Raw genomic sequence first — 27,489 nt, forward strand, 5'->3', positions numbered from 1 at the left:
CATTGAGTGAGTAAGTGAGTGAAGTCACTCAGTTGTGTCCGACTCTTTGCGACCCCATGGACTGTAGCCCACCAGGCTCCGCCATCCATGAAATTTTCTAGGCAAGAGTACTGGAGTGGGTTGCCCTTTCCTTCTCCAGGGAATCTTCCCGACCCAGGGATCGAACACGGGTCTCCCACATCATGGGCAGACGCTTCACCGTCTGAGCCACCAGGGAATCCCATACTGACAGCCTATTACAGCAATTCCTTTTACTTGGGAAATCATGTCCAGCTATCAAGAAAAAATTACAAAGCATACTAAAAGGCAAAAAACACTATTTGCAAACACAGAGCAAGCGTTAAGAATTAGAAATGGCAGAGATGTTGGAATTATCATACCAGGAATTTAAACCAACTAAGAGCTAGTTAATATATAATTTACTATGCTTTAATGAATGGAGAAGGAAATGGCAACCCACTCCAGTACACTTACCTATAAAATTTCATGGATGGAGGAGCCTGGTGGGTGACAGTCCATGGGGTCGCAGAGTCGGACCCGACTGAGCGACTTCACTCACTCACTCACTCAGTGAATAATGCAGGGCTTCTCTGGTGGCTCAGACAGAAAAGAATCTGCCTGCAATGCAGAATACCCAGCTTCAATCCCTGAGTGGGGAAGATCCCCTAGAGAAGGGAACAGCAATCTACTCCAGTGTTTTTGCCTGGAGAATTTCACGGACAGGAGCCTGGCGGGCTACAATTCATGGGAGTTGCAAAGAATCAGACACAACTGAGTGAGTGACTAACACACAAGTTGGATTATCGAAGGACTGCAGGCTTGGTAATTCACCATATCAATAGACTAAAAAGGAAAAACCATATGATCTTTTCATTGAATAAAGTAGACAGCATGTAAATGTAAGCAGAGATGGATATCCTAAGAAAGAACCAAAACAAACCTAAAAATCAAAAACACTGTAACAGAATTTTTAAATGTCTTTTGAATGCTTAATAGTAGACTGGAAACAACTAAGAAAAGAATCTCTGAACTTAGATACTATCAATAGAATATTCGAAAATTAAATAGCAAGGAGAACAAAGACTAACAACTCTGGGACACTATAAAAAGTGTAACACACACACAATGGGAATACTAGAAAAAGAAGAAAGGACCATCAGAAATATCTGCAACAATCACTGAGAATGTCCCCTAAATTAGTATCAGACACCAAGCTACAGATCCAGGGAGCTCAAAAAACACCAACCAGGAAAAATGCCCACTCTAAAACCCTACACTTAGGGATATCATTTTCAAACTACAGATAATCAAAGATAAAGAAAAAAATCTGAAAGAAGCCAGAGGAGGAAAATTCCTTACCTACAAAATATCAAAAATAGGAATTATATCTGACTTCTCCTCAGAAACTATGAAAGGAAAGTGAAATGAAATATATTAAGTACTAAGGGGGATGGGGAGAATGGAGAAAGAAAAAAATAACAACCTAGAATTCTATACCTTGTGAAATTCTTCAAGAGTGAGGCAGAAATAAAGACTCAGACAAATAAAACTTGAGGGAATTTGTTGTCAGCACACCTGCCTTGCAAGAATGTTAGAAGAAATTCTCTAAAGAGAAGGAAAATGATACAGATTGGAACCTCAAATTTACATAAAGAAGGACAAGCGCTGATAAATACATAAGTGAAAAGTAAAAGAAAACCTTTTATTTTTCTTAATCTTAACTAAGCTAAGACATACAAGTTGTTTAAAATAATATCAACTATGTATTTGGTTTATGAATACTTCTGTGTGTACATATGTGTGCGGTGTATCTACTTATGTATTTGTATATGTTGTTGTTGTTTAGTCATGAAGTTGGATCTGACCCTTTTGCAACCCCATGGACTGAAGTACACCAGGATCCTCTGTCCATGGGATTTCCCAGGCAAGAATACTGGAAGGGGTTGCCATTTCCTTCTCTAGGGCATCTTCCTGACTAAGGGATAGAACCTATGTCTTCTGCACTGAAAGGTGGATTCTTTACCACTGATCGTCAGAGTGGATCAAAAAACAAGACCCAATTATACATTATCTGTACTTTATAAAGGACACATATAAATTACATAGGAAAAATATATACCATGCTAACAATAATCAAAAGAAAACAAGAGTAGCTATATTAATTTCAGCCAGAGCAGACACCAAAGAAAAGTTATCAGGGTCACACCTCCTAGAATAAGGAGTCATGGAAATGAAAACAAAAATAAACAAATGGGACCTAATTAAAAGTTTTGGCACAGCAAAGGAAACCACAAACAAGATGAAAAGACAACCTTCAGAACGGGAGAAAATAAGTGCAAATGAAATAACTGACAAAGGATTAATCTCCAAAATATACAAGCAGTTCAAGTAGCTCAATAGCAGAAAAACAAATAACCCAATCAAAAAATGCACAGAAAATCTAAACAGACACTTCTCCAAAGAAGGTGAACAGACAGCCAATAAACACATGAAAAAATGCTCAACACCACTCATTATTTAGAGTAACGCAAATCAAAACTACAAGGAAGTATCACCTCACAGCGGTCGGAATGACCATCTTCAAAAAATAATCAGTCAATGCTGGAGAGGCTGTGGAGAAACGGGAACTCTCTTGCACAATTGGTAGAAATGTAGATTGATACAGCTACTATGATGAATAGGATTTCTTAATAAACTAGGAATAAAACTACCATATGATTCAGCAATCCCACTACTGCACACATACCCTGAGAAAATCATAATTAAAAAAGATACATATGCACCAATGTTCATTCCAACAGTATTTATAATAGGTAGTACATGGAAGAAATCTAGATGTCCATCAACAGATGAATGGATAAAGAAGTAGTGGTGCATATACAATAGAATATTACTCAAATATAAAAAGGAACGAATTTCAGTCAGTTATAGTGAGGTGGGTGAACCTAGAATCTGTTACACAGAGTAAAGTCATTAAGAGAAAAACAAATATATATTAAAGCATATATATGGAATCTAGAAATCTGTTATTAATGAACCTATTTGCAGGGCAGGAATGGAGATGCAGACCTGTGGATACAACAGGGGGGAAAGGGTAGGACAAACTGAAAGAGCAGCACTGAAACATATATACGACCACATGTAAAAGAAAGCTAGTGGGAAGCTGGTGCCTAACAGTGAGCTCAACTCCACGCTGCTCTGTGACAACTCAGAGGGGCGGGATGGGGTGGGGCTGGGGAGGTTCAAGAGGGCGGGGACTCATATATACTCATGGCTGATTCACCTTGTATGGCAGAAACCAACACAACAATGTAAAGCAAGTATCCTCCAGTTAAAAATAAAACAGAGTAAGTTATCAGGGCTAAAAGGGGGCATTACACAAAGAAAAATGGGTCAGTTCTCCAAGATAATATCGCAATCCTTAATGTGTACGCATCGAACAACCGAGCATCAAATAACTTCAGGCAAAAATACAAGGAAAACTAGAGCAATCCACTACTATAGTCAGAGACTTCAATACCTCTCTATCAGGAATGGGCAGATGGAGCAGGCAGAAAATCATTAAGGACACAGTTGGACTCAAGAGCACCATCAATCAACTGGATACAACTGACATCTCTGGACTATTCCATCCAACAACAACAGCAGATTACGTTCTTCTCAAACTCACATGGAACAGATGACATTCTGGGCCAAAAAACATACCATAACACATTTAAAGAACATCAGACTTCCATGTTGGTATTAAATGAGCCAGACAACAGAGAAATCAATATGAAACCAGTCAAATGACATTAAATCCCATAAAGATAAATACAGCATGGGAAAAGGAATAGGGAAGACAGGACATGACCACTCTGAAAAAAGTTGGTCAAGGAAGGTCTCTCTGATAAGGATCATTTGAGAGCTCTAAGCAAATGAGAAAGGAAGCCATGTGGTTATCAGAGAGAAGGATCACAGAAAACAGGCACACATCTTAAGAACACTATATCATTAAGGGCAAGAGCATAAATTAAAGCAAGTGAGGATAAAAATGGGCAAAAGAAAATACAAAGGTCACAAAAGTGAAAGGAAGCACATAGAGCCTTGTAGATCCTTGGACTTTACTCTGAGAGAAAAACCTTTGAAAGGTTTTGAGCGTAAGTAACAGGGTTTAATAACTTCTATTTTTGATCCAATAACAATTAGCTATTTCCATTTACATTATAGTTGATGTACTTACTATGTGCTGAGTTGCTCAGTCATGTCCGACTCTTTGTGACCCCATGGACTGTAGCCTGCCAAAGGTCCTCTGTCCGTGGGGATTCTCCAGGCAAGAATACTGGAGTGGGTTGTCATGCCCTCCCCCAGGGGAACTTCCCAACCCAGGTCTCCTGTATTACAGGCAGACTCTTTACTGTCTGAGCCAGCAGGGAAACCCAAGAATACGGGAGTGGGTAGCCAATCCCTTTTCCAGGGGAACTTCCTGCCCCAGGAAATCAAACCAGGGTCTCCTGCATTGCAGGTGGATTCTTTACCAGCTGAGCTACCAGGGAAGCCCTATGAGGTTCTTATCTATAGAGAATAGATAATTATGGCCTGAGGACTAAGACCTTGGTCATGACAACAGTTAGAAAAAAAACAGGATTTCCAAATACTGAACCATAAATCACTTGATACACTTACCCTTGGTTCCCTTTACAGTCTTAATTATATACCTAAAAACATAGCCGAAATGTTAGAGATAATGTTGTGGAGTAACTACCAAAGACAAGAAATCTGAAGTTACCAGAATTGCTTTCAAATCATTAAGAAAATTAAAGAGTCTAAATTAGTATATGAAAAAAGACTACTACATGGTATGTATGAATTCAAACAAAATCCAAGTATATTATATAATTGAATAAAAAGACCTGGGTTATTGTGTCAGCTCTATTTCGAGGCTAAACTATAAATTAGCATGCAGCTGTTAAAAACTTTGTTTTTCTGTGCTCTACGAAATGGGTGACACTCAGAATTTCTAAAAACACACATATTCTTTAATTTTATATAATTATTTAAAATGTACTCAAGGTGTTCCCTAAAGGATATCAAATGCAAATATATCTCAAAGTGGTAAAAAAAAAAAAAAAAATCATGTTTTAATAAATATAAGATGTTGCCATTAATAAAACACACTAGTTAATTCTTAGGTAGAAACAAGAGTGCTTCATCACCTCTTTTGTAAAGCAAGAGCCGCAAGCTTAAGGCAGAAGAAGCCGTAATACACCACTGTCTAGTTACGGCTTCCACAGCCACAGGAATCTGAGAAGCTGCGGCAGACATGAAAACTTAGAGCTACAGGCTCACAGTTAGGGCCAGAAGCTTAGAAATCTTTGTCCAAACACCATGGTAGATCCAATTTCCAGTTACTCCACCTTACAGTGGGCAACAGCATGGAACCTTGCTAAACTCAACCAGAACTTAACAGCAGAGTCTCACCTGGAACCTCACGATAAACATCCTATCACACCTCACATTCTTGCCATGCTACAAAACACAAGCCTCATCTTTCCTTTTCATTCTTTACTCTTGATGCATCCATCTAACCTCTTCCATCAAGATCTCCAGACATACATTCATGATATCTTCAATTGTTTTATATGTTTTCTCAATCTCTTAGCTTTCACTGAAACCTAACACCCCCAAACGCATTTCTTATAATTCTTTTAAGTGAGGTTTCCAAAGACAACTCAAATATCCTTCTTATTCATTGTTATTAAAAATAATGCCCATCCCCTGTTAAAAAAAAAAAAGCACAATACAGACACAACTTATACTTAGAAACTTTCTGGTAAATTGCATCCATATACTAAAGCCTCTATTTTGCCCCATTTGTATCACTGGCATTGTGACTTCAATGCTTGAATGCATGATCTATCCCAACCATCGGGCCCCCAAAATACTTGACTTTCTTAACTTGAGGGTCCCTCATCTCCTCTCAGTTTCAGCCAATCACTACCTTAGGCTCTGATCATCATCATCTATGCTTGTAACAGTTTCACTTAAACTATCTTTTTGACCCATCAGGCGTTTTGTAACCAACCCAACATCTCCATCTGGCACCACAACCTTTCCAACGGTGGCCATCACCAATGACATGTAAATTCAACTACTGCAATGTTAACACTCTACACACATGCCACTCCCATCTGCTCTAACAGTCAGTGGTGAAATACCATGCATCTTCTAGCTATTACAGAAAAGTCATCAAACTGCAAGTATGGATAAGTTAATCTTAGCTGGGTACTCTGTTAGCATGAGACTCTCAATATCTGATCCACTTCACCCATTTTCCCCAAGAACTTTCCAAGTTTTCAGTCTTTTCAAATCCCCTAACCAAACTCTAAGTTCCACAAAAACTACTTTAAAATGTTTCTTAAAAAGTTACATGGTCAAAAAACTATAAAGAGATATACCTGCACTCCTATGAGGATGGCTTACAGTGAAGGGAAAAAAAAAACCCAAGTAATTACAAACTTTGAGAATGTATGGAATTATAACCTTTGTGCATTATGTGGTCAAAATGTTAAAGTGGTACAGCCACTCTAGAAAACAGTATGAAGGTTTCTTGCACAAAAAATTAAAAATAGGACTATCATATGATCCAGCAATCTGACTTCTGGGCATATACCCAAAGAAATAAAAGCAGGGTCTTGAAAAGGTGTTCGCATATTGCAGCATTATCTGCAATAGCTAAAACAAAAGCAACTGGTGTCCATCAGCAGATAAATGGATAAACAAAATGTTACATACATACAACAGATTATTCAGTTCCTAAAAGGGAAGAAAATTCTGACATACATTACAACATGGATGAACCTTGGTATCATGCAATGTAAGTAAAATAAGCCCATCACAAAAAGACAAATACTGTAGGCACTCAGAGTATATGAGGTATCGTTATCCAAATCAAAGTAGAATGGTGACTGCCAGGGTCTAGGGAGAAGAGTGGAACGGGGAGTGATTTTTTTAAACTGACAACAGTTTCAGTTTTGCAAGATGAAGAGAGTTACAGAGATGATGGTGGCAATCACTGCACAACAATATAGATGTAACTAACTACCACTAAATTGAACATTTTGTAGTGTATATTTTACCACACACAAAAATTTTAAGTTACATGGACACATATGTTTGAAAAATACATTTTATAATTCCTTCTTGGAGATGCACAATGTATATCATTTTAAAGGATTTTTCACAATTTTCAGGAAAGAAATCTGCTGTTTAAGTCTGTATGTCCCAAGCTTAATCAACAATGAAACCACTTCTTCCAGAAGCACACAGTGGTGTAGCTGACCTAATTTACTAAGAAAATTGACAGTTTAGGCACAATGGCTTTGACTTCCCCATTCTTAACTACCAATACATTTAATATCACATATTCATCCTTACCTTCCTCTTCTAGTTTCACAAGCGTCTTTGCTCTTATTCAAGAGAAATCCCTATACCTATATTCTTCATTCCAACCCTTACTACTTTAAAGCCCTGATTCAATAATCACCATCTCTAGTTATTTTAAACTTCTTATATTATCACAACTAATCACTGAAGTCTTACCTACTTCACTTTCTAAAGACTTTTCTTTATACCAGAAAACTTTATCTTAAATTCCTAATATACTACTGCCCTTATTTAGGCTTTCACTGACTAAAACTTGGTCATCCTACCATATGATTTCTCTTCAATCCTGTTTCCTTGCCAGCAAAGTTACTAAATATATATATATATATCTAACAAGGTTACCCTACTTAGCAAATTCTTTACTGACTCCCAAATACCTACGAGAGACAGCCCAAGGCCATTCACATAGCATGCAGGCACCTAGTCCTTTTTATCCAGTCTCATCTCCTTTAATTTCCCACTTTTCAGTTAGTCTATAATCTAAAAATCCTCAACTGCCTACTGTTTCCTACATTTACTATGCGGCTCTGTAAGTGTTCGTGCTTCTGCCTAGAATGTGCTAGCTAACTCCCAGTCACTCTTCAAGACTTAACTTAGCCTTCCCTGATCACCCCTGTTTTCTGCCATGTGGATTAGGTCCCTATTGCATCAAGGTACCTGAGTACACTGGTACTTCTTTACGTTCATGTTCCATCCTGGGATCCTTCTACCACCATGAATGAAATGATGTGCTTCCGGCTCTTTCACACTGAACAGACTAAAACTTCTAGAGGAGCAAAAATATGTAAGAATCCACGGGTATGCAATTATCTGTCTAGAAGTAGAAATCTAGTAATATGTTACCATGATTTAGAGGTATTTATTTGGTAGGGAAAATTAGACATGTGTATTCCTATCTTCCAATTTACTTTCTAAAGCATTACTCTCTTTTACTGGAAATTGTTTTCAAAAAACGTGATACCATTTAAAGCAATCTAGAGCAACTTAAGACACCACAGCCTCAACCAAGTTACACTTACATTCGGCTAGCTTCAATGTCGTCAGATTGAGGTTCTCCTGATGATCTGTAAAATGCAATTGAGAAAAGTTAAGCAAAATATACCATATTCAGAAAAGGAGCAAACATTTTATTTTGGAAGACAAATTTGAAAACAAGATTTAATGGGTTAACAATTTTAAAAGTTCAACATGAGAAAAAAGTGATCAGATCAGATTGCCATATAACACATTTATCATAAGGGCTAGACTAATAAAAACTAAGTTCATTTTCTTAAGGAAAGGAATCTAAACACTATTTAGATACCAACGTACAAACCAATGTAACAAATCATAATTATTTACAAAGTCAAATATTTATAATAAAAACACACAACTATGAAGCCGTCTACAGCCAAGTATCAGTTATTCACAATACCAAAGGTATTCACTGGGGCCGTGGTCCCAAACTTTAGATAAAGTATCAGCAAACTACTGCCTGGGATGACTAAGGCCTGGGTCAGCCGCCTATTTTTGTAAACTTGTTCTGGGACAGAGGCATGCTCATTCATTTATATACTGTCTACAGCTACTTTTATACTACAAGAGCAGAGCTGAGAAACTTACAGACAAGTGGCCCACAAAGCCTAAAATATTTATTACCTGTCCCTTTAAAAAAAAGTCTGCCAATCTCTGCTGTAGATAATACAAATTTAAACCTAACAGCCTCATAAATTTTGAGACACTAAAGTCTGATTTACCATTCTGATCATGATTATTTTATTTCAACAAAAGTAGCTGTCCCTGCAAATACACTGGCAGCATGTATACCTGTCAACTGTATTCTAGGGTATTAAAAATCTTGCTGTGGATAACTATGAATTGACTTCAGTTATAAACAGTTGCCAGTTTTCTTCTACTTTTTCAATATACTGCTGCTATTTTAAGTAGAAATATTCAAAATTCTAAGACAGTAAGAAGTCTTTTATTTTCATTCTGGGGCATGAACCAATGCTGCCTACCCCACCCAACATGTTAAGAAAAACAAATTCCTATTACTCTATTCACTTTTATAACCAGCATCAGTCAACATATATTAAGGTGAATCAACATAATACTGATTTCTAACACTTTCAATTCACAGAATAGGTAAAACATTTTTTAGAGGTCAAAAGCTAAATTTTCAAACTGATATTACAAGGACTTGATTTGTAAATTTATCACTGACTTGAGACTTCAAATTCCAAACAACTTTTATTAAAAGAATCTTAAACTTGGAGCCACCAGAAAAGAAAAAGTGTTTCCCATATTTCTCAGTTTTAAAAAACTCACTTCTTTATCACTTTCAAAATTATCCCTCATTGCAGGGGTCCAAGGAAAAGAATGCAAAAAAATGTAAGAGTCCAGCAGCTCAAGTATTTATTTTAGATCTTCTCTGCAGTATATTCACATTTTCAATTTTGCACAAAATGATATTAGAACTAAACCCTGGGGCATGCTGGAGGTGGCAGTGACTTGGCAGTGACACAAATCCAAAAATTTCACTCCACCCTCTCCCCCAGGGAGCAAGCAAATCACCTTTGTGACACACCTGGTTTCCAGCAGCCTTGTGGGTAAGTACCCCAAGATTGCTTCCAAACGTGTATCTCTCAGACAGAAGAGCTAAAAAGTGATGATAACCCCATGTACCAGCTGACTCATTTTTGAAAGTGCGACCCTCCAGCATCAGATGTCATACTGTAAGGAGGCAGAGCAGGCTTGCAAAACAAAAAATAAACCTGCTGGCTCTAAGGGAAGAGAGGCAGATTAGAAGCTTTTAAACATGTAGGCGGCAAAACTTTCAAAATTAACAGGGAAAGAGAGGGGGGAAAAAATGAGGACACATTGACAGGGAAATTAAACTACTACTGCAAAAAGGTAAGACGCAAGCAAGAAGAAAAACAAATCCAAGTCTCAGAAGTACAATTTGTAACTGTAAAGTTTTGAGATTCTGAAATGGAACAGAGATTAAATACATCAAATGGTATCTACATTCTAATTTTCAACGTCTGTTCCCTAATATGTAAACATAAGCATCATTTAATATTAACATACATTAATGTAACTACCAAAACCACTTTAAAGTCAAACCAAGTAATTTAAATCAATTCAAGAAGAAAAAAATAATAAAAATTGAAGATTACCTTAAAACAATCTACCCTAAGACTCTTAAACATAGTGCATTTGTTTTTCACTCAAAACGGAAACTGTTTTTTAATCAAGAAAAAGGTTATGAACATACACTGAACTACAAGAAGCACTTTTTATCTTATAGTGAGTAGTAAGTAATAGTATCTGCCTGTATAAATTTCTAGTCATTCTGCTTACTGTATTCTGTCTGTAATATTCTAAATAGTTTACCAGAGAGTATCCTAAAGTTAGGATGCAAACAGTCAAAATCATAAAGCAGGTAAGATCCGGGGGAGAACAGATACATGTGTATGTACAGCTGCGTCCTTTTGCTGTTCACCTGAACTACCACCACGCTGTTAACTGGCTACACCCAAACACAAAACAAGTTTAAAGTCTGGGGGGAAAAAGTGCAAAACTCCAAAAAACAAATGAATAAATAAAATACCTAAGATCTAACAACAGTTTCCAAGCTTTAATGTAGCCCCTGCAGAGTCTTTATTCTTTACTGTCAAATGCTGGGAAGGAAGGATCTGGTTGTTCAGCTGCTCAGTCGTGTCCACCTCTTTGCAACCCCATGGACTGCATGCAGCGTACCAGGTTTCCCTGTCCATCATCTCCTGGAGTTTGCTCAAGCTCATATCCATTGAGTCAGTTGTAATTTTACCAAAATGAGGACACGACACAAATGAAAAAAATCCCAGAAAGTACTGACTTAGGTTAACCTAAAGTTTGTCAGAAAAACAAATCAGAAGAGAGATTTTTATGAGGTGCAGCTTCTCTGGACTGCAAGCCCCTCCTTTAACTTCCACTGTAACTCTCTGGGACAGAACAGTATACCAGTGTTATTAAAACTCTCAGCACATGAAAAGCATACTTTAAAATGTATATTAAGACTTTTTTCAGAGTTTTTTTTTTTTTTAAATCTTCATAATAAACATTTAAAAACTTGGAATTTTTTAGAAATACTTTCCTATTTATTCATATAGACAGGTCTGGGGAAAAGGCACAAAGTATTTTAGGAAGGAGATTAAATAGAGAAGCAGGTCACTATTCGTAGTAGTCAGTATCCCTGCCAACTATACATTTTCTTCCTTTTTTTTTTAACAGCATGTATTTTACAATGGCAGCCTTTTAAAGGCTGTAAAATAACATTCAAAATTACCTTTTACAAGCTGTGGCCATTCGGTGACATCAGGGTGATCACAGCTTTGAGTCACTGATTAAAAACAGGTTGTCACACCAGTCTAGCTGCTAACTTGATCTGAGCGTAGGTTTAATAACTCTAACAAATTAAACAAATCTTTAGTTAGAACACTTTATAAACTCAATTCATTGTTCAAAAAAAAAAATCTTCACAGGTTCGAATTAGGTGCCAATGCAACATTCATCAGAAGAATAATTATAGAAATGCTTTCAAGGACTATTTTCCAGCACTTTTTCCTTAAATTATTTCTTCACTTGAGAAAACATGACAATAATCTTGTACTTTTATGAAGTGTCACAGTTTACAAAAGCACTTTGGTCAACAGTATCTTAAATCTCAAGACAACTCTGGTTCTAACCTATACTGAGTAGGTACGATAGAAAAGAATTTTAAAAAACAGGAAAACGAAGCAGCCTTAGAGTGATTAACTGACTTGCCCAAGATTTTAGTATTAGTGCTGAAGCCAGGACTAGGACTGAAGCCTAGGTATACTGACTTCCTAACCAGAGTTAGTATTTTGCGATTTTGTTTAGTTTTGCTACAGAGCCTCATGATTTAAATATATGTAAGTAAGCAAAGATTTAAAATATAAATTGAAAATCCACAATTATAATAGTTTAAATGGGACTAACAGTAATAAAGAGTTTTCCCGGTAGTCAAATGCTTAATGAAATAGTTATACACAAACATACACACACACACATCAAGTCTATTCCTACTTATTCCATAGGATAAGCTAACATTAGCAAAAACTCCTTGGGTATTTCACAAATATTATATTCTCCTTATCAGTCATAAATCCACTAACATTCAATTTCATGAGAAAGAATGGCAAAACACAAAATCATTTTTTTCTCCCTCAACCTAGTATCTTCTGATCCCCTTACTTGGCCTTAGCTGAACTGTCCTGATTATCACGGTTCACGATTTATCAGGCATCCTAATCACACTGCAATTCTGGCAAAGATACACATCAGGAATATCCCAGAATCAAGAGTTCATGTCCTGCAACTACTTTTTCCTCCTAATGATTTCCCTACCAAACTATATATCCAGGCCAAACCTGAAAAGTGATCTAAGGAAAGATGAGAAAATCAGGAGACAGAAACAAAAGACCCTTGACATTTATAAAACAGGAAGCTATCTGAGAATACTAAGGGATGAACCATCAATGCTTGAACCCATAACTCTGCAGCCTACGAACTTGGGCTTCAAATTCAGGAAAGGGTAAGAGTTGACCAAAGAATACATAAGTAACTTTTGGGGACTCCAATACAGACATAGTTCATTTTATTGCACTTCACAAATAATGTGTGTCATCTCTGACAAACTCAAGGTTTGTGGCAGCCTGCCTCTAGCAAGTCTACAGGTGCCATCTTTCCAACAGCATTTGCTCACTTCCTGTCTCTGTGTCACATTTTGGTTAATTCTTGCAATATTTCACATTTTTTCCTCATTATTATATGTTACAATGATTTATGATCAGTAACTTTTGATATTACTATAACAACTTGCTGAAGGCTCAGAAGATGTTTAGCACTTTTTTTTAGCAACAAAGTATTTTTTAATTAAGGTGTGTACACTATTTTTTAGACATAATGTTACAGCACACTTAATAGACTGTAGTAAGCCTCTGTCAGTGTGACTTTCATAGGTACTGGAAAGCCAGAGACTTCACACGATCAGCTTTATTGGCCATACTGCAGCAGTCTAGAACTGAACCTCAAACACTCTGAGGTATGCCTAAATACATGGGATTTATAATCCCTGGAAGATGTCAAATTTCCTAGATTTTCCTATCATGTTACAAGCTTCCTAATAATAACTAGAAGATTCTTGAGGTCATTTGGAAAAGAGGTAATGTGCCCCCTGAAACAAACAGTATTTCCTCTGGGGTCTTCATAAGACTAATAGTGTATGTGGATTTAAAAGATCCAAGTCTAACTTTCTAACCTGTAAAACATAAAAACGAAAAAGTCAAAATACCTTTTAATTGATTAACTGAGATGAATTAATTCATTAAAGAGCTACATGTTCTGTGAAAAATACTGAGGCAAGTTTTCTCTTCTAGACTTCCTTTTTCATTGTCCAGTGCTCAACAGAGCAAACAGCTCCCAGAGTCAGTCTGGATACAAGGCCTTGTTTGGTCCCTTACTCAATGGAAAATCTTGGGCAAGTTTCTTAACCTCTCCAAGCCCGTTTCCCAATATATAGAACTAAGGTAACAGTAGTACCTATTTCAGAGGTCTGTCATGAGGATGAACAAACATATATTTTGTCCAAAACAGTGTCTGGCACATAGAAAAAGCCCAATAAATGGAAGCTGTTATTAACTCATAACCTAACAGCCAAACTCACCCCCTCAATCTTCTTATGCAATTATTTTACCTCTCATAGCACACTAACCTGTTCTAAATTTCTTTCTGAATCCCACTTGAAGCCCTTACACAGTCTACCTGGCAGCATAGTGATCTAGCACCTAGCAGCATAATCCTTTAAAAATGGCAGTCACCCAAATCTGCTGAATACATCCGTCACTATTCTAATCAAGACATTAAGATATTCATGCAATTTTGACTTTCAAAAAATAAAACAGAAACATACCATATTTCGCCAAACTTCTGAGGAGCTGGTGAATTCTAAAATCAGGCTCTTACAGATTTTTAACCTAAAACATAAAACACCTCACTCAATTCTTTTTACACAGACAACCGAATAGACAACTTTCAAAGAAAAAAAAATTGCTCTAAAATTACAGTAGCAAACTCATTTGTAATATCTGTGAATATTCAAAACATATCAAGAGACAAACGCCCCTAAGAACTGCTGCCAGGATGTGTGGACAGGTAGTCGGGCAGAACCGTGAAGCCCATTTTCAGCCACAGAGCTTACTGCTCTGCATTTCCTGACTCCTCTCTCTCTCCAACAGGGCTGAAAATACATGACCATTGTTTAAGTGCGTGTCTCGAATTCCTTCAGACACCTACAGCAGTTAAGCTTTTAACTAAGTTCTACATGCTGAGCATCTGCTATGTTAGGTACATACACAAGCATTTGCCCAACCACCTCCCAGAGTAGCAGCTGAGAAATGTCCTGGGAGTCTTAGGTGTCAGGTTGTTCTATCACTGAAAATATCTTTAAAGTATATAAGACAATGTTGCCTGGAGCATAACAGGGCCTCAATGTATGGTAGCAATTATTTCTTAAATCAAACATTTAATCTATCTATCAAAACTTCTCTTATCAAAAAACAAATTTTGAAGTCTTTAAGCTTTAACATGGATCCAAATAATCACTGTAAATTCTTATCTCATTTGTACACAATCAGAGCACGTCTCAGTTGAACAGAACTGAAATTTTTTTAAAAATACATTTCCTTTTACTATATATGAAGAGACCAAGTCACCCACCAAGTTAGGAAACCCACCCAGCATCCTAAAGGTTGTTATCAGAAAATGAATATACTGCATATAATTGGAGAAGGAAATGGCAACCCACTCCAGTGTTCTTGCCTGGAGAATCCCAGGGACAGAGGAGCCTGGTGGGCTACAGTCCATGGGGTTGCACAGAGTTGGACACCACTGAAGCGACTTAGCAGCAGCAGCAGCAGCATATAGTTACTGTTTTTAAAATTAATCAGATGTTAAGATCTTAACAGACTGAGTCTCAAACTCTCTTCTATAATACAATCACCTAAGGAATCTCTAAAAAAAAAAAATGCAGATACTTACTTGATCTCAACCTCCAGAGACTGTGATTCAGTACATAAAATGGGGATATAGGGATCTGTATTTCATGTGATATGCACACCCCAATTTGAGATACTTTGCCTTAGAAGATTAGGAACACATAATTATCAAAGAAATTACCAAATCTTCATATGAAGATATAGAATAAGTAACAGAAACTGTAAGCACCAAAAATGCTAGTTGCACTCTGCAAATTTAACCATTAGCACTCTTATACCACACCTAGTGCCTTATTTTCTTTATATTCAACAGAGGGCTCACTATAAATCAAAGAGTAAGAAATGCATCTAAAAATAAGAAATGTCAACATGAATCTATATCCACCGGTCCTGCTATCATTTTCATTTATCCTTAAAGCAGTCCATCTGCCTACTCTCACTTTTCTCCCTCTGCACAGATGCATATGTACTATTAACACGTCTGTCACGTCTTTTAGCTCCTCTCCAATAGCCTATTTCCTTCACTCCCTTGTAACCCTAGGACAAACTTAATCTCCAGACTACCTTTTCTATCACTTTTTCATTACATCCACTGAGCAGCCTGTTCTCATTTATGCCATGTTTACAGTGTCTTAAATTTATGGGAAAGCTACTTGTTGACAAACTCATTCAGCTCTGTACATTCATAAATTTCTCAACAAACGACTGTTCCCAGTAACTTTCCTGCATCATCTTCCTGCCTTCAGGTTCTCCTCATTCTAGTTCACTCTGCAGTTAAGCTAAAATTTCTAAATATTACTTTCTTATAGTACTTCCAACATAATTCCCTCAACTCCATTAACTCTTTACAGTACCATTACCTTCCTTTAACCACCAGAAAGACCATTAGCTCAGATGCTAACATACAAAACTTTTCACATACTGCAAGTTTTCTTATAAAAGTCATCATCATTCTCTTATGTCCTAAATCTTATGACCTCTTAATCCTACTTTTTCTCTGCAGTATTTCACAATGCTAACCATTTCTCACCCCTCCTGGCTTCCATAATGCTGTATCTGTCAGTGTTCTACCTCTGACTGGAACTAAGTCTTCTGCTAGTTCATTTTCCTACTCCCCAACCATAGCCTCTAAGTTTCCATCAGCAGTCCTTTTCTTAACATAAAAAGAGGGGCTATTTAATTTAGGTTAAATTAATTTTCTGGACAAGGTCAGCCCCTGTTCCTCTATCATCTCTATATACTTAGCATCCCTAACATCTTTTAAGATCCCTCACATCTTTACACCTTTTAAGCCTTGATCTCTTGAGTCATAAGCCTGCTACTCTCAGTTACCAATGGTACACATGCACTTGGGATGTTTCATTAGCATATAAAATCAAACTCAATTATTTAAAAAAAAAACCTCACTCCATCCTGATGTGCCTACTCTTCCTACTCTTGTTGTCCTGCTAATTACAGATTATAAGAAAAATGGTAAAAAAAAAAAAAAAGATGAAAAACAAGAAAAAATGGTGCCATTCTTTATTCCCTCCCCCCTCGTTTTTATTTAGCCCAACCACTGTACAGTTTGATACTAAAGATCATTTAAAGAATGTCTACTACCTAAAACTAATTACAATGTTATATATCAATTATAGCTCAAATTTTAAAATATGTTTGAAGGTCTACAAGTGGATGAAGACATACTGGTAAAGAAACTAGACATGTTCTTACAGATATACAGGTATCTGTATACAGATATACAGACCAGACTTTTGGACTCTCAGAGAGAAGGCGAGGGTGGGATGATTTGAGAGAACAGCATTGAAACGTGTATATTACCATATGTGAAACAGATCACCAGTCCAAGTTCAATGCATGAAGTGGGGCACTCAAAGCCAGTGCACTGGGACAACCCTGAGGGATGGGATGGGGAGGGAGGTGGAAGGGGGGTTCACGATGGGGGACAACACAGGTACACCCACGGCTGATTCATGTCAATGTATGGCAAAAACCACTATGAATATTGTAAAGTAATTAGCCTCCAGTTAAAATTAATAAATTAATTTAAAAATTAAATTCAAAATTCAGTCTATAAATAAAGTTTTAGTGACCCCTTCCCCAGAATTGGAAACTAGACTTGCTCTTATTCCCATGTAATGGGGGAAATGGGCACAAACAATAAAAACCACAATAAAGTAGGTAACTGCAATGCACAGTTAAGTGTTGTGAAGAAGAAACTACAATATTAAGTGCACAAATAGAGTATTCTGACTTAGTCTGGGAAAAAAGTAAAGATGTTCTTTATAAAGTAACATATAAACTGAGCACTGAGGCATGAATAATGTTTATCCCAGACATATTAAGAAAAACCAGGATACCATTACCAGGCCAGTCATCCAAATTAGAAAACTGAGTCATACTCTAAAGAGAAGCCCTTTCTAGTACAACAAACTAACCCACTGCTATCAATTCTATCTCAGAAATTCCCCCACACTCCAACACTTCCCCCAATTATTCTGTTGTTGGTTTTGTTCCAGAGTAGCATTTCAGATGAAACTGTACATGATTTGGAAAAAATCTACCAGTCCAGCCTCTTCTCTCAGACTAGACCACACTTTCAGAGAACACACACATAATTCGTTTTTATACTTCCACTGCTTGAAAATGTTCACAAAATATACTTCTCAGGATAAACATCTTACAAAAGAGGAACATTTCCTTTGAGGTGACTTGTTTTGGGTCACTTAACTAGTAAATATAAGGTTAAGATCAAGTTGTCTGATTCTAAAGACCATGTTTCTTCCTTCCATTATTGATCAGTCACTAAGTCGTGTCCGACTCTTTGTGCCCCACCCACACAAGGCTTCCCTGTCCCTCGTATCTCCTGGAGTTTGCTCAAACTCATGTCCATTGAGTAAGTGATGCCATCCAACCACCTCATCCTCTGTTGCCCCTTGCCCTCAATCTTTCCCAGCATCAGGGTCCTCTCCAATGAGTCAGCTCTTCTCACCAGGTGGCCAAAGTACTGGAGCTTCAGCTTTAGCACCAATGAATATTCAGGGTTGATTTCCTTTAGGATTGACTGTTCTGATGTCTTTGCAGTCCAAGGGACTCTCAAGAGTCTTCTCCAACACCACAGTTCAAAAGCATCAATTCTTTGGCACTCAGCCTTCTTTATGGTCCAACTCTCACATCTATACATGACTACTGGAAAAACCACAGCTGTGACAAATTTTATTTTCTTGGGCTCTGAAATCACTGTGGACGGTAGCAGCCATGAAATTAAAAGATGCTTGCTCCTGTGCTTGTACACTTCTGATTTATACCAAAATCCTGTAAACTTTTCTCTGAAATTTCACTTGTATCCTTTTTTTCCGATACAAACCAACAGTCTCATGTTACAGACCCTCATTACTCCACAGGATTTCCCGTTTTCCTCTATCTTTGACTCTGTTGCTAGAATAATCTTTTTCAAAAACCAAATTTGGCTATATCACTCTCATACTCAAAATCTTCTATGCTTTCCCAATGCCCACAGAATAAATTTCAAACTATCATACGAAGTCCCTGCTACCAGTCCCACCCTTACTGCCTACTGTATGACATCATTACCAGGTACTTGATGATTTAGTCCCATCACTGGATTACTGGCTATCACATACTTCAGTTCAGTTCAGTCGCTCAGTCCTGTTGGACTCTTTGTGACCCCATGGACTGCACGCCAGGCATCCCTGTCCCTCAACAACTCCCAGAGTTTATTCAAGCTCATGTCCATTGAGTCGGTGATGCCATCAAACCATCTCATCCTCTGCCGTCCCCTTCTCCTCCTGCCTTCAATCTCTCCCATCATCAGGGTCTTCTCAAATGAGTCAGGTCTTCACATCAGGTGGCTAAAGGATTGGAGTTTCAGCTTCAACATCAGTCCTTCCAATGAACATTCAGGACTGATCTCCTTTAGGATGGATGGGTTGGATCTCCTGGCAGTCCAAGGGACTCTCATGAAGTGATGGGACCAGATGCCATGATCTGTTTTCTGAATGTTGAGCTTTAAGCCAACTTTTTCACTCAGTCCTCTTTCATTTTCATCAAGAGGCTCTTTAGTCCTTCTTCACTTTCTGCCATAAGGGTGGTGTCATCTGCATATCTGAGATTATTGATATTTCTCCCGGCAATTTTGATTCCAGCTGTGCTTCATCCAGCCCAGCGTTTCTCATGATGTACTCTGCATATAAGTTAAGTAAGCAGGGTGACAATATATAGCCTTGACGTACTCCTTTTCCTATTTGGAACCAGTCTGTTGTTCCATGTCCAGTTCTAACTGTTGCTTACTAGCCATCTTTATTTCTGACTTCAATGTTTTTGTTTCTCACAACACTTTACCCTGAAATACTTTTCCATCTTTTGCTAACCTTTATCTCTCACCCATCTATTATGCCCTGTTAAAAAATACTCATTTTAAATACTGTACCACACAATTCTCTAATCTCTTCTGTAAATAATCATTTACTATATAGTCCTAACACTGTATTAATTTCTATTTTAAGTTTATTATTTTATATATTATAGCTATCTGCATACATTTCTCAGTGCTTCTAATTATAAGCTGGTTGAGGGAAAGGCGCATCTCCTTCATGTTTACTTTCATCGTATTGGGGACTGTTTTCTTGACTCTACACCTCTCCTCTACAAGGGGGAAAAAAAAAGAGTAAAGCTCATGGCCTGACAAAGGATTCTGAACTAGTTCCAAACGCAATTCACGGACGAATAAACAAGAGTGTCCCTTAATTCCAAAATAACACAAATTTACCCCAACTCAATTTAATGAAAGTATATTCTGAAGCGCAAAGATGTAAGAATCACCAAGAAAATTTCATTTTCTAAAAGAAATGAAAGTTCTCTTTCCAAAGAACTTGTTCTACCAGGGACTAAAGCATCCGGCTTTACTATTAAATAGTATAATTAAAGTTGATACAACCTCTTCAAAAAAATTTGATAGTTATCTACTAAAACTAAATGTATACATATCCTATAACTTAAAAATTCCACTAGGTACATCAAACAGAAATGAGAACACACGTTCACTAGAAGACATTTAGTGGAAAATTGAGAGTAATAACAGTCTTAGTCACCCTAAACCAAAAATGACTAAAATGTCCATCAGCAGTAGAATGAAAAACAAAATATAGCTGATCCTTGAACAACCCAAGTTTGAACTATGCAGGTCCACTTAGATGTGGATTTTTCTTCAGAAAATACACTAATATAGTAATACTATTTACAGTTGGTTGACGTCACAGAACTGCCAAGTCTGCAAGGCCCACTGTAAGGTTATACGTGCAGATTTCTGACTATGCAGGGGATGCGCACCCCTTGCCCACACCTTGCTGGAGTCAACTGTACCAAAGAGAAATTATAAGCAACCAGCGACAACCAACACTGTGGATGAATCGCACAAATACGGTATGTGAAATAGGTCAGATACAACTAAATGTGATTGTTTCTAATTACGTAAAATATAAAAACAGGAAAATCTAATCTATGCTAGTAGAAGTCAGGATACTGGTTACTCTTGGGGAAAGAGAATTAATGACAGAGAACAAGGGGCTTCAGAGGAACTGATCTTATTCCTTGATCTGAATGCTGGCTACATCTATGTGCTCAGTGTGTGAAGTTCAACAACCTATGTGCACACTCATATGCTTTTGTAGGTGTATCATACTTGAATCAAAAATTTATTTGAAAAAGCACAGTATGGTACGAGCACTTGATAAACAAATGTAGAAGAAACAGAAAGTAAGTCCAGAGAAAGATTCAAAAAGTATCTAACAGTTGCTTCTTATCAAAAACAAGAAAACTGGACAACATACACGAAAAAACATGTTTTCAGACCCTGGGTACCAGGCAGTGTGAGCCTATGATCCATGAGAATAAACAGAATTAAGGTGAACCCTTTGAATGCTTGAATTTCTGCCTAAAGGCAACTTTCTGCTAGAGTCAATGGAGGGAAACCCGGACAGAGGACAGCAGTCTCACTGGGGTGTGAAGCAAGAGGTCAGAGTTGAGTAGGCTGAAATGGGTAGGATATTTAGTAAGACTGGGTGCCAGAGAGGGGAGCTAAGCAGAGAAAAGTCTCCAAAAGCCTGCCACTTGAGGGTCCTTTCAAGTCTGTCATTATATACTAAACTGGGCATGAATAAAGCGAAAGACTCCATGAAGCTGAAGAAAGAGGAGCTGTGAGCCGAAATATTCCTGGTGCTCATACAGGACTGGGAGATCCCTAAATTCCTCCCAATCAGAATGAAGAGAACACGATGACACTTAGAACATTTCATAGACATTTACGGGACATTTAGTAGAAAACTAAGAAAGGCCATGCTGTTCTAGTAGTTACCGACCCAAAAGTAAAGCCTTCTCTAGATACACTCTAGATACAGAGGCTTGAAGGAATCAAGCTGAGCAACAAGTTACTTCACTGGCTGCCCAAACAAAATTTAACATTTGAAAAGACAACAAAATCCAGCCACTCAACAACAGAATATTACAATATTCAGTATCCAGTAGTAAACTACTAAATTTATAAACAGGAAAACAAGACCCATAACCAACAGAAAAACCAGTCAAAAGACCCTGAAGTGAAAAAACTGACAGCATCAGTAGATGTGAACGTTTAAAATAGATATTATAAACATGATCAAGGATTCAAAGGGATATATGAAAATGAAACTTTTAGAAATACAAATAATGTATGTAAATATATATAAATATAAAATATTTACATAAATATATAAATCATCTCAAATACTGGACACTGCAAGGGGAAAAAACAGTAAAATACAAGACAAAGTAAGTGGAAGCAGAAAGAGACAAAAAAAGAACTAAAAATGTTAATGATCTGAATGTAATTATCAAATAATCTAACATTATACATATAACCAGAGTTCCTGGAAAACAATGTAGAAGGAAGAGAAGTGACTTTAAGAAAATACATGTGAAGAAATAATGACTGACACTTTTCCAAATTTGATGAAAGCATAAGCACATAGACCAAAACAAACCAAACCAAAAAAAAAAAAAAACAAACACCCAAAGTCAATAAATCCTAAGCAGGATAAACACACAAAGAAAATCAGGAATAAAGAGAAAATATTAAAAGAGACACCAGACCAGAGGGGGGAAAAAAGACTTTATGAACAGGGGAAGAAACATAAGCATAACCACAGACTTCTCATCAGAAACAAATGGGGAAAGAAAAATATGTCAAACTAGAGTTGTGTATCAAGTGATAAATATCCTTCAAAATATTAAGATAGACACTATATATTGACTAGAATGGCTATGTCAAAAAAACTGAGAGTCCCAAAAGTTGATAAGAATGTAGAGCAACTGCGAACTTTTAATTGTTGTTAAAAGTATAAAACAAAACAACCAATTTGGGGAAGCCAAGACAAGCTATCCTGGCCAATCTCTGTCCAAAGTACAGCTTTATAAGCAAAATAAATAACTGCAGATGTTTGGGGTACACTAAGTTTGGGGTGATCTGTTAGGTACCAACAGACAACCAGAAAAATATACTACATTTAGTTAAGTGCAATACACTAAATTAATAATAATACATTTCATAAGTTTTAGTTAACTATATATGACAAAATTAAGGATGAGATATTCTAACATCTGCAACTTACTGAGTTAGCCAAAAAGTTCATTTGGAGTTTTCTATAAAATTACGGAAAATCCCGAACTTTTTGACCAAAACAAAACTTTGAAGAGCATCAAAAAAACAAAAAAAACAAAAAAAAAACAAAAAAACCAAGTTAACAGATAGATATGAGACATTAAATAAGGTACAACAGACTTAGTGCTCTAGAAATTTTTTTATTTTTTCAAGCAGAAGGAAAATAATGTCAGATAGAAATTTGGGTTCATGAAAAAAAATCTACACAAAAGAAATGAAATGAAAACATGAACAAAAAACATCAAAGAATATTGCTCCTGGTTTTTAAACTTATTTATATAACAGCTGACTATTTAAAGAAATAATCAGAAATTCTACTGTGGAACTTATAGCTTACATAAAAGCAAAACAGAAGACTAAAATGGTAAAAAAGGATGAAGAAAGGTGAACGAATTTATAATGTTCTAGAATTCCTGTACTCCAAGAGGTCTTATTTTAAAGGCAGACTGTGATAAACTAAGGTGTATACTGTAAATACTAGTGCAACCAACTGGGGAAAAAAGAGATACAAGCTAATACTGGAGATAAAAGACTTCTAAATAATGCTTAATCCAAAAGAAAGCAGGAAGTAGGGGAGGGAAGTAGTATAAATAACACAACTAAAAAACAAACAGTAACCTGATACTCTTAAACTCAACCATATTGACAATTAAAATAAATATAAATGGATCAAACACTCAAAAAGCAGAGATTGTAAACAATCAAAAAGGATGCAACTACAAACTATAAAAGACATTATTAAATATAATTGCATGTAAGTTGAAAGTAAAGAAACAGAAACATGTAAACACGAATCATAAGAAAGGAGGGGTAGCTATTATTAACACCAGACAAAGCAGACTTCAGGCCAAGGAACATTACCAAGAGAAGAGACACATTTCTTAGTGATAAAGAATCAATCCATCAAGGAGATGTAACAGTCCTAAATGTGAATGCACCTAATAACAGAACTTGAAAATACATGAAACAAAAAGGAACAGAATTGAAAGAAAACATAGCAGGTTCACAATTACAGTTAAACATTTCAACACTACTCTCATCTTAATTAGGGCTTCCCTGATAGCTCAGTTGGTAAAGAATCTGCCTTCAATGAAGGAGACCCAGGTTCAGTTCCTGGGTTGGGAAGATCCACTGGAGAAGCAACAGGCTACCCACTCCACTATTCTTGGGCTTTTCTCTTGTGGCTCAGCTGGTAAAGAATCTGCCTGCAATGCAGGAGACCTGGTTTCAATCCCTGGGTTGGGAAGATCCCCTGGATAAGGGAACGGCTACCCACGCCAGTATCCTGGCCTGGAGAATTCCATGGACTACAGTCCACGAGGGCACAAAGAGTTGGACACGACTGAGCAACTTCATTTTCACTAATTTAATAAAATAAGTACCCTGCCCCCAAATCAGTAATGATACGGAACACATGCCTGTCTAAAAAAGAACTTGTAGCCTGAAAAGAATGAAATTAGTTGGATATTCACAAAAAGATATATACACATGGCCAATAAATATATGAAAACTTCAATGTCATCAATCAGGGAAATGCAAATTAAAATAACAATGGCACTTCATACCCATTATATGACAATTTCTTTTTAAAAATAACATTAGCAAGGTATTAGCAAAGATGTGAAGAAACTGGAATCCTTGTGGGAAGGTAAAACAGTACAACTGCTATGGTAAATGGTATATTGGTTTTCAAAATAATTAAAAACAGAATTACCATATGACGCAGCAATTCCATTCCTAGGTATATAACCAAAAGAAACAAAAGCAGGGACTTGGAAGAGATTTTTACACCCCATGTTTATAGTAGCACTATTCACAATAGCCAAAGGAAGGAAGGAATTCAAGTCTCAATGAATGAATGATTAAACAAAATGTGGTATATAGACACAATGGATATTATTCAGCTTTGAAATAGAAATTCTGATATATGATGTAACATGAGTCAACCTTGAGAACATTATGCTAGCTGGAATAAACCAAAAGCAAAGACAAACATCGTCTACGATTTCACTTGCATGAGTACCTACAACAGCCAAATTCATTCAGAAAGTAGAAGAGAGACTGGAGGTAAGGGAAGAAATTAGCTGGTTACTGTTTAACGGGGACAGAGTTTCAATTTGGACTGACAAACAAGTTTCAAAAATGGGTTAAGAGTGATGGTCGCCCAATGTGAGTGTACTTTATGCCCCTGAACTGCACAATTAAAATGGTTAAAATGATAAATTTTATGTTATGCATATTTTATTACAGTTAAAAAGAAACTGCAATGGGATACCACTACACACCCATCAGTGTCTGCAATTTGAGAGTATCAAATGTTGACAAGGATGTGCAAGAAATTGAACTCTAGTATGCTGCTGCTGAGAACGCATAAAGGTATAACCACCTGGAAAGGTTCATCAGTTCTCTGTAAATTTAAACATAAAACTAACATGTGCATAAGAAGTTGCCTTATGGATTGTAGCCTACCAGGCTCCTCTGTCCATGCGAATCCCCAGGCAAGAACACCGGAGTGGATTGCCATACCTCGTCCCGGGGATATTCCCAACTCAGCTATCGAACCCACATCTCTTATGTCTCCTGCACTGGCAGGCAGCTTACCACCAGCACCACCTAGGAAGCACATGACCCAGTAATTCCAATTTAAGGCCTTTAAATCTGAGGAATGCAAACATGTTCACATACCAAAAGACACACGTGCAAAGAGGACCTTTATTCACAACAGCCTAAAACTGGAAAATATGCAAATGTTCACTAGATAACTAAATAGTAAATAAATAAATAAATAAACTTTCATATAGCCATACTGTATTTAACAAAAAAATCAGTGATAAAATACAAAGTAGAGAAATCTCAATTATCTGTAGTTATGTGGGTATGTGATAGCATACACAGATTTGATGCAATAATTAAAAAGTACCGTTTAACTCCATTCTGTCTGTTGTTCTAGTCAAAACCTCAGTGTCATCTTTTACATCTCCCTTTATTCTACACTTACATCTGACCGATCACCAAATCCTACAAGCTAGAACTTCAGCACGTATCAGTGATTCAACCTCTTCTCACCAGCCTCACCCTGTCCAAGCCCCCATCATCACCTCTTACGTGTATTCCTGTAGTAGCCTACCAACTGGCCTCCTGATTCTGCCCTTCTCTTTCAATCTACACTAACCATGGCAGCCAGAGGGATCTTCTGACATAAGTCAGAACTTTCCCCTCTGCTCAAAAACTTTCAAGGGCTTCCCATCTCACTCAAAAGTAAATTTCAAACCCCTTATTACGACCAAATGCTATGTGCCCTACATTCCCCTTTCTGACTTAATCTCCATCATTTACTTTTCTAAAGCCACACCGGCCACCTCGCAGTTTCTCAAACGAACCAGGCACTCTCCCACCTCACTGTTTCCTTATGCACTAGCCACTGTGTCTGAAATGCTCTTCCCTCAGTTATCCATGGGCTTCCATGGTGGCTCAGACAGTAAAAGCGTCGGTCTGCAATGCTGGAGACCCGGGTTCAATCCCTGGGTCAAGAAGATCCCCTGGAGAAGGAAATGGCAACCCACTCCAGTACTCTTGCCTGGAAAATCCCATGGACAGAGGAGCCTGGTAGGCTACAGTCCATGGGGTCGCAAAGAGTCAGACATGACTGAGCGACTTTACTTACAGTTATCCATATGGTTAGCTATCTCATCCCCTTCAGTTCTTTACTCAAGTCACCATCTCACTGATGTTTTCTCCGGTCATAATAAAGTTTGCACTGCCCCCCTGCATTCTCAAATATTTCATCTCCCACTCCTTTTTCTCCTTAGAAGTACAATATATTGCAACTGCATACAAACTGCAACACACAATATATTCTACATATCTTGCTTTTGCTGTTTATGATCTCTTTCCCTACTAAGCAAAAGTCCATCAAAACAGGAGCTTTGGTGGATTTTGTACACTGCTGTCTCTACTAGCATCTAGAAAAATGCCTGTAACACAAGAGGTGCTTAAAAACTCTTTGCTAAATGAATGAGTAGAGATGCATATGTGACCACTCACATGGAAAAGATTTCTAAGAGAAATTGCTAAGGTGGGGCTGGGGGGAACCAAGTTGTACAGAAAACAAATACACAAGCAATGAACAATTTGAAAATAAAATTTTAGAACTTTCATTAGTAGTTCAATATCAAAAAGAATGAATCTTAGAAATATAAACAAAATACATTTCTTTCTGAACAGAAGTGTTAAATGTGTACAACAAAAATTACAAAACAAAAAAATTAAAGACCTAAAAAATAAAATAATAAATTAAAATTAAAATAAATA

At 37.0% G+C, this 27,489-nt stretch overlaps 1 protein-coding gene across 5 annotated transcripts in view; it reads right to left on the reverse strand.

Moving 5' to 3' along the window:
* Nucleotides 1-27,489, reverse strand: part of UBE3A (ubiquitin protein ligase E3A) — a 90,539-nt gene that overhangs the window by 46,124 nt on the left and 16,926 nt on the right. Inside the window, exons 2-6 of one of the 5 annotated variants that reach the window (XM_061158550.1) lie at nt 14,381-14,444; nt 11,735-11,854; nt 9,992-10,187; nt 8,445-8,489; nt 8,083-8,191 (exon numbers count right to left, since the gene is read on the reverse strand). Coding sequence is in view for 4 of the 5 variants with exons in the window: in XM_061158546.1 (XP_061014529.1) it covers nt 8,445-8,489; nt 11,735-11,754 (65 nt within the window). In the remaining variant the exon portion in view is untranslated. The remainder of the gene's footprint in view (nt 1-8,082; nt 8,192-8,444; nt 8,490-9,991; nt 10,188-11,734; nt 11,855-14,380; nt 14,445-27,489) is intronic. The other 4 variants (XM_061158547.1, XM_061158546.1, XM_061158548.1 and 1 more) reach the window with 4 other exon arrangements.

The sequence above is a fragment of the Dama dama genome, chromosome 13 (assembly GCF_033118175.1).
Source record: "Dama dama isolate Ldn47 chromosome 13, ASM3311817v1, whole genome shotgun sequence".
In the NCBI taxonomy this organism is placed as follows: Eukaryota; Metazoa; Chordata; class Mammalia; order Artiodactyla; family Cervidae; genus Dama; species Dama dama.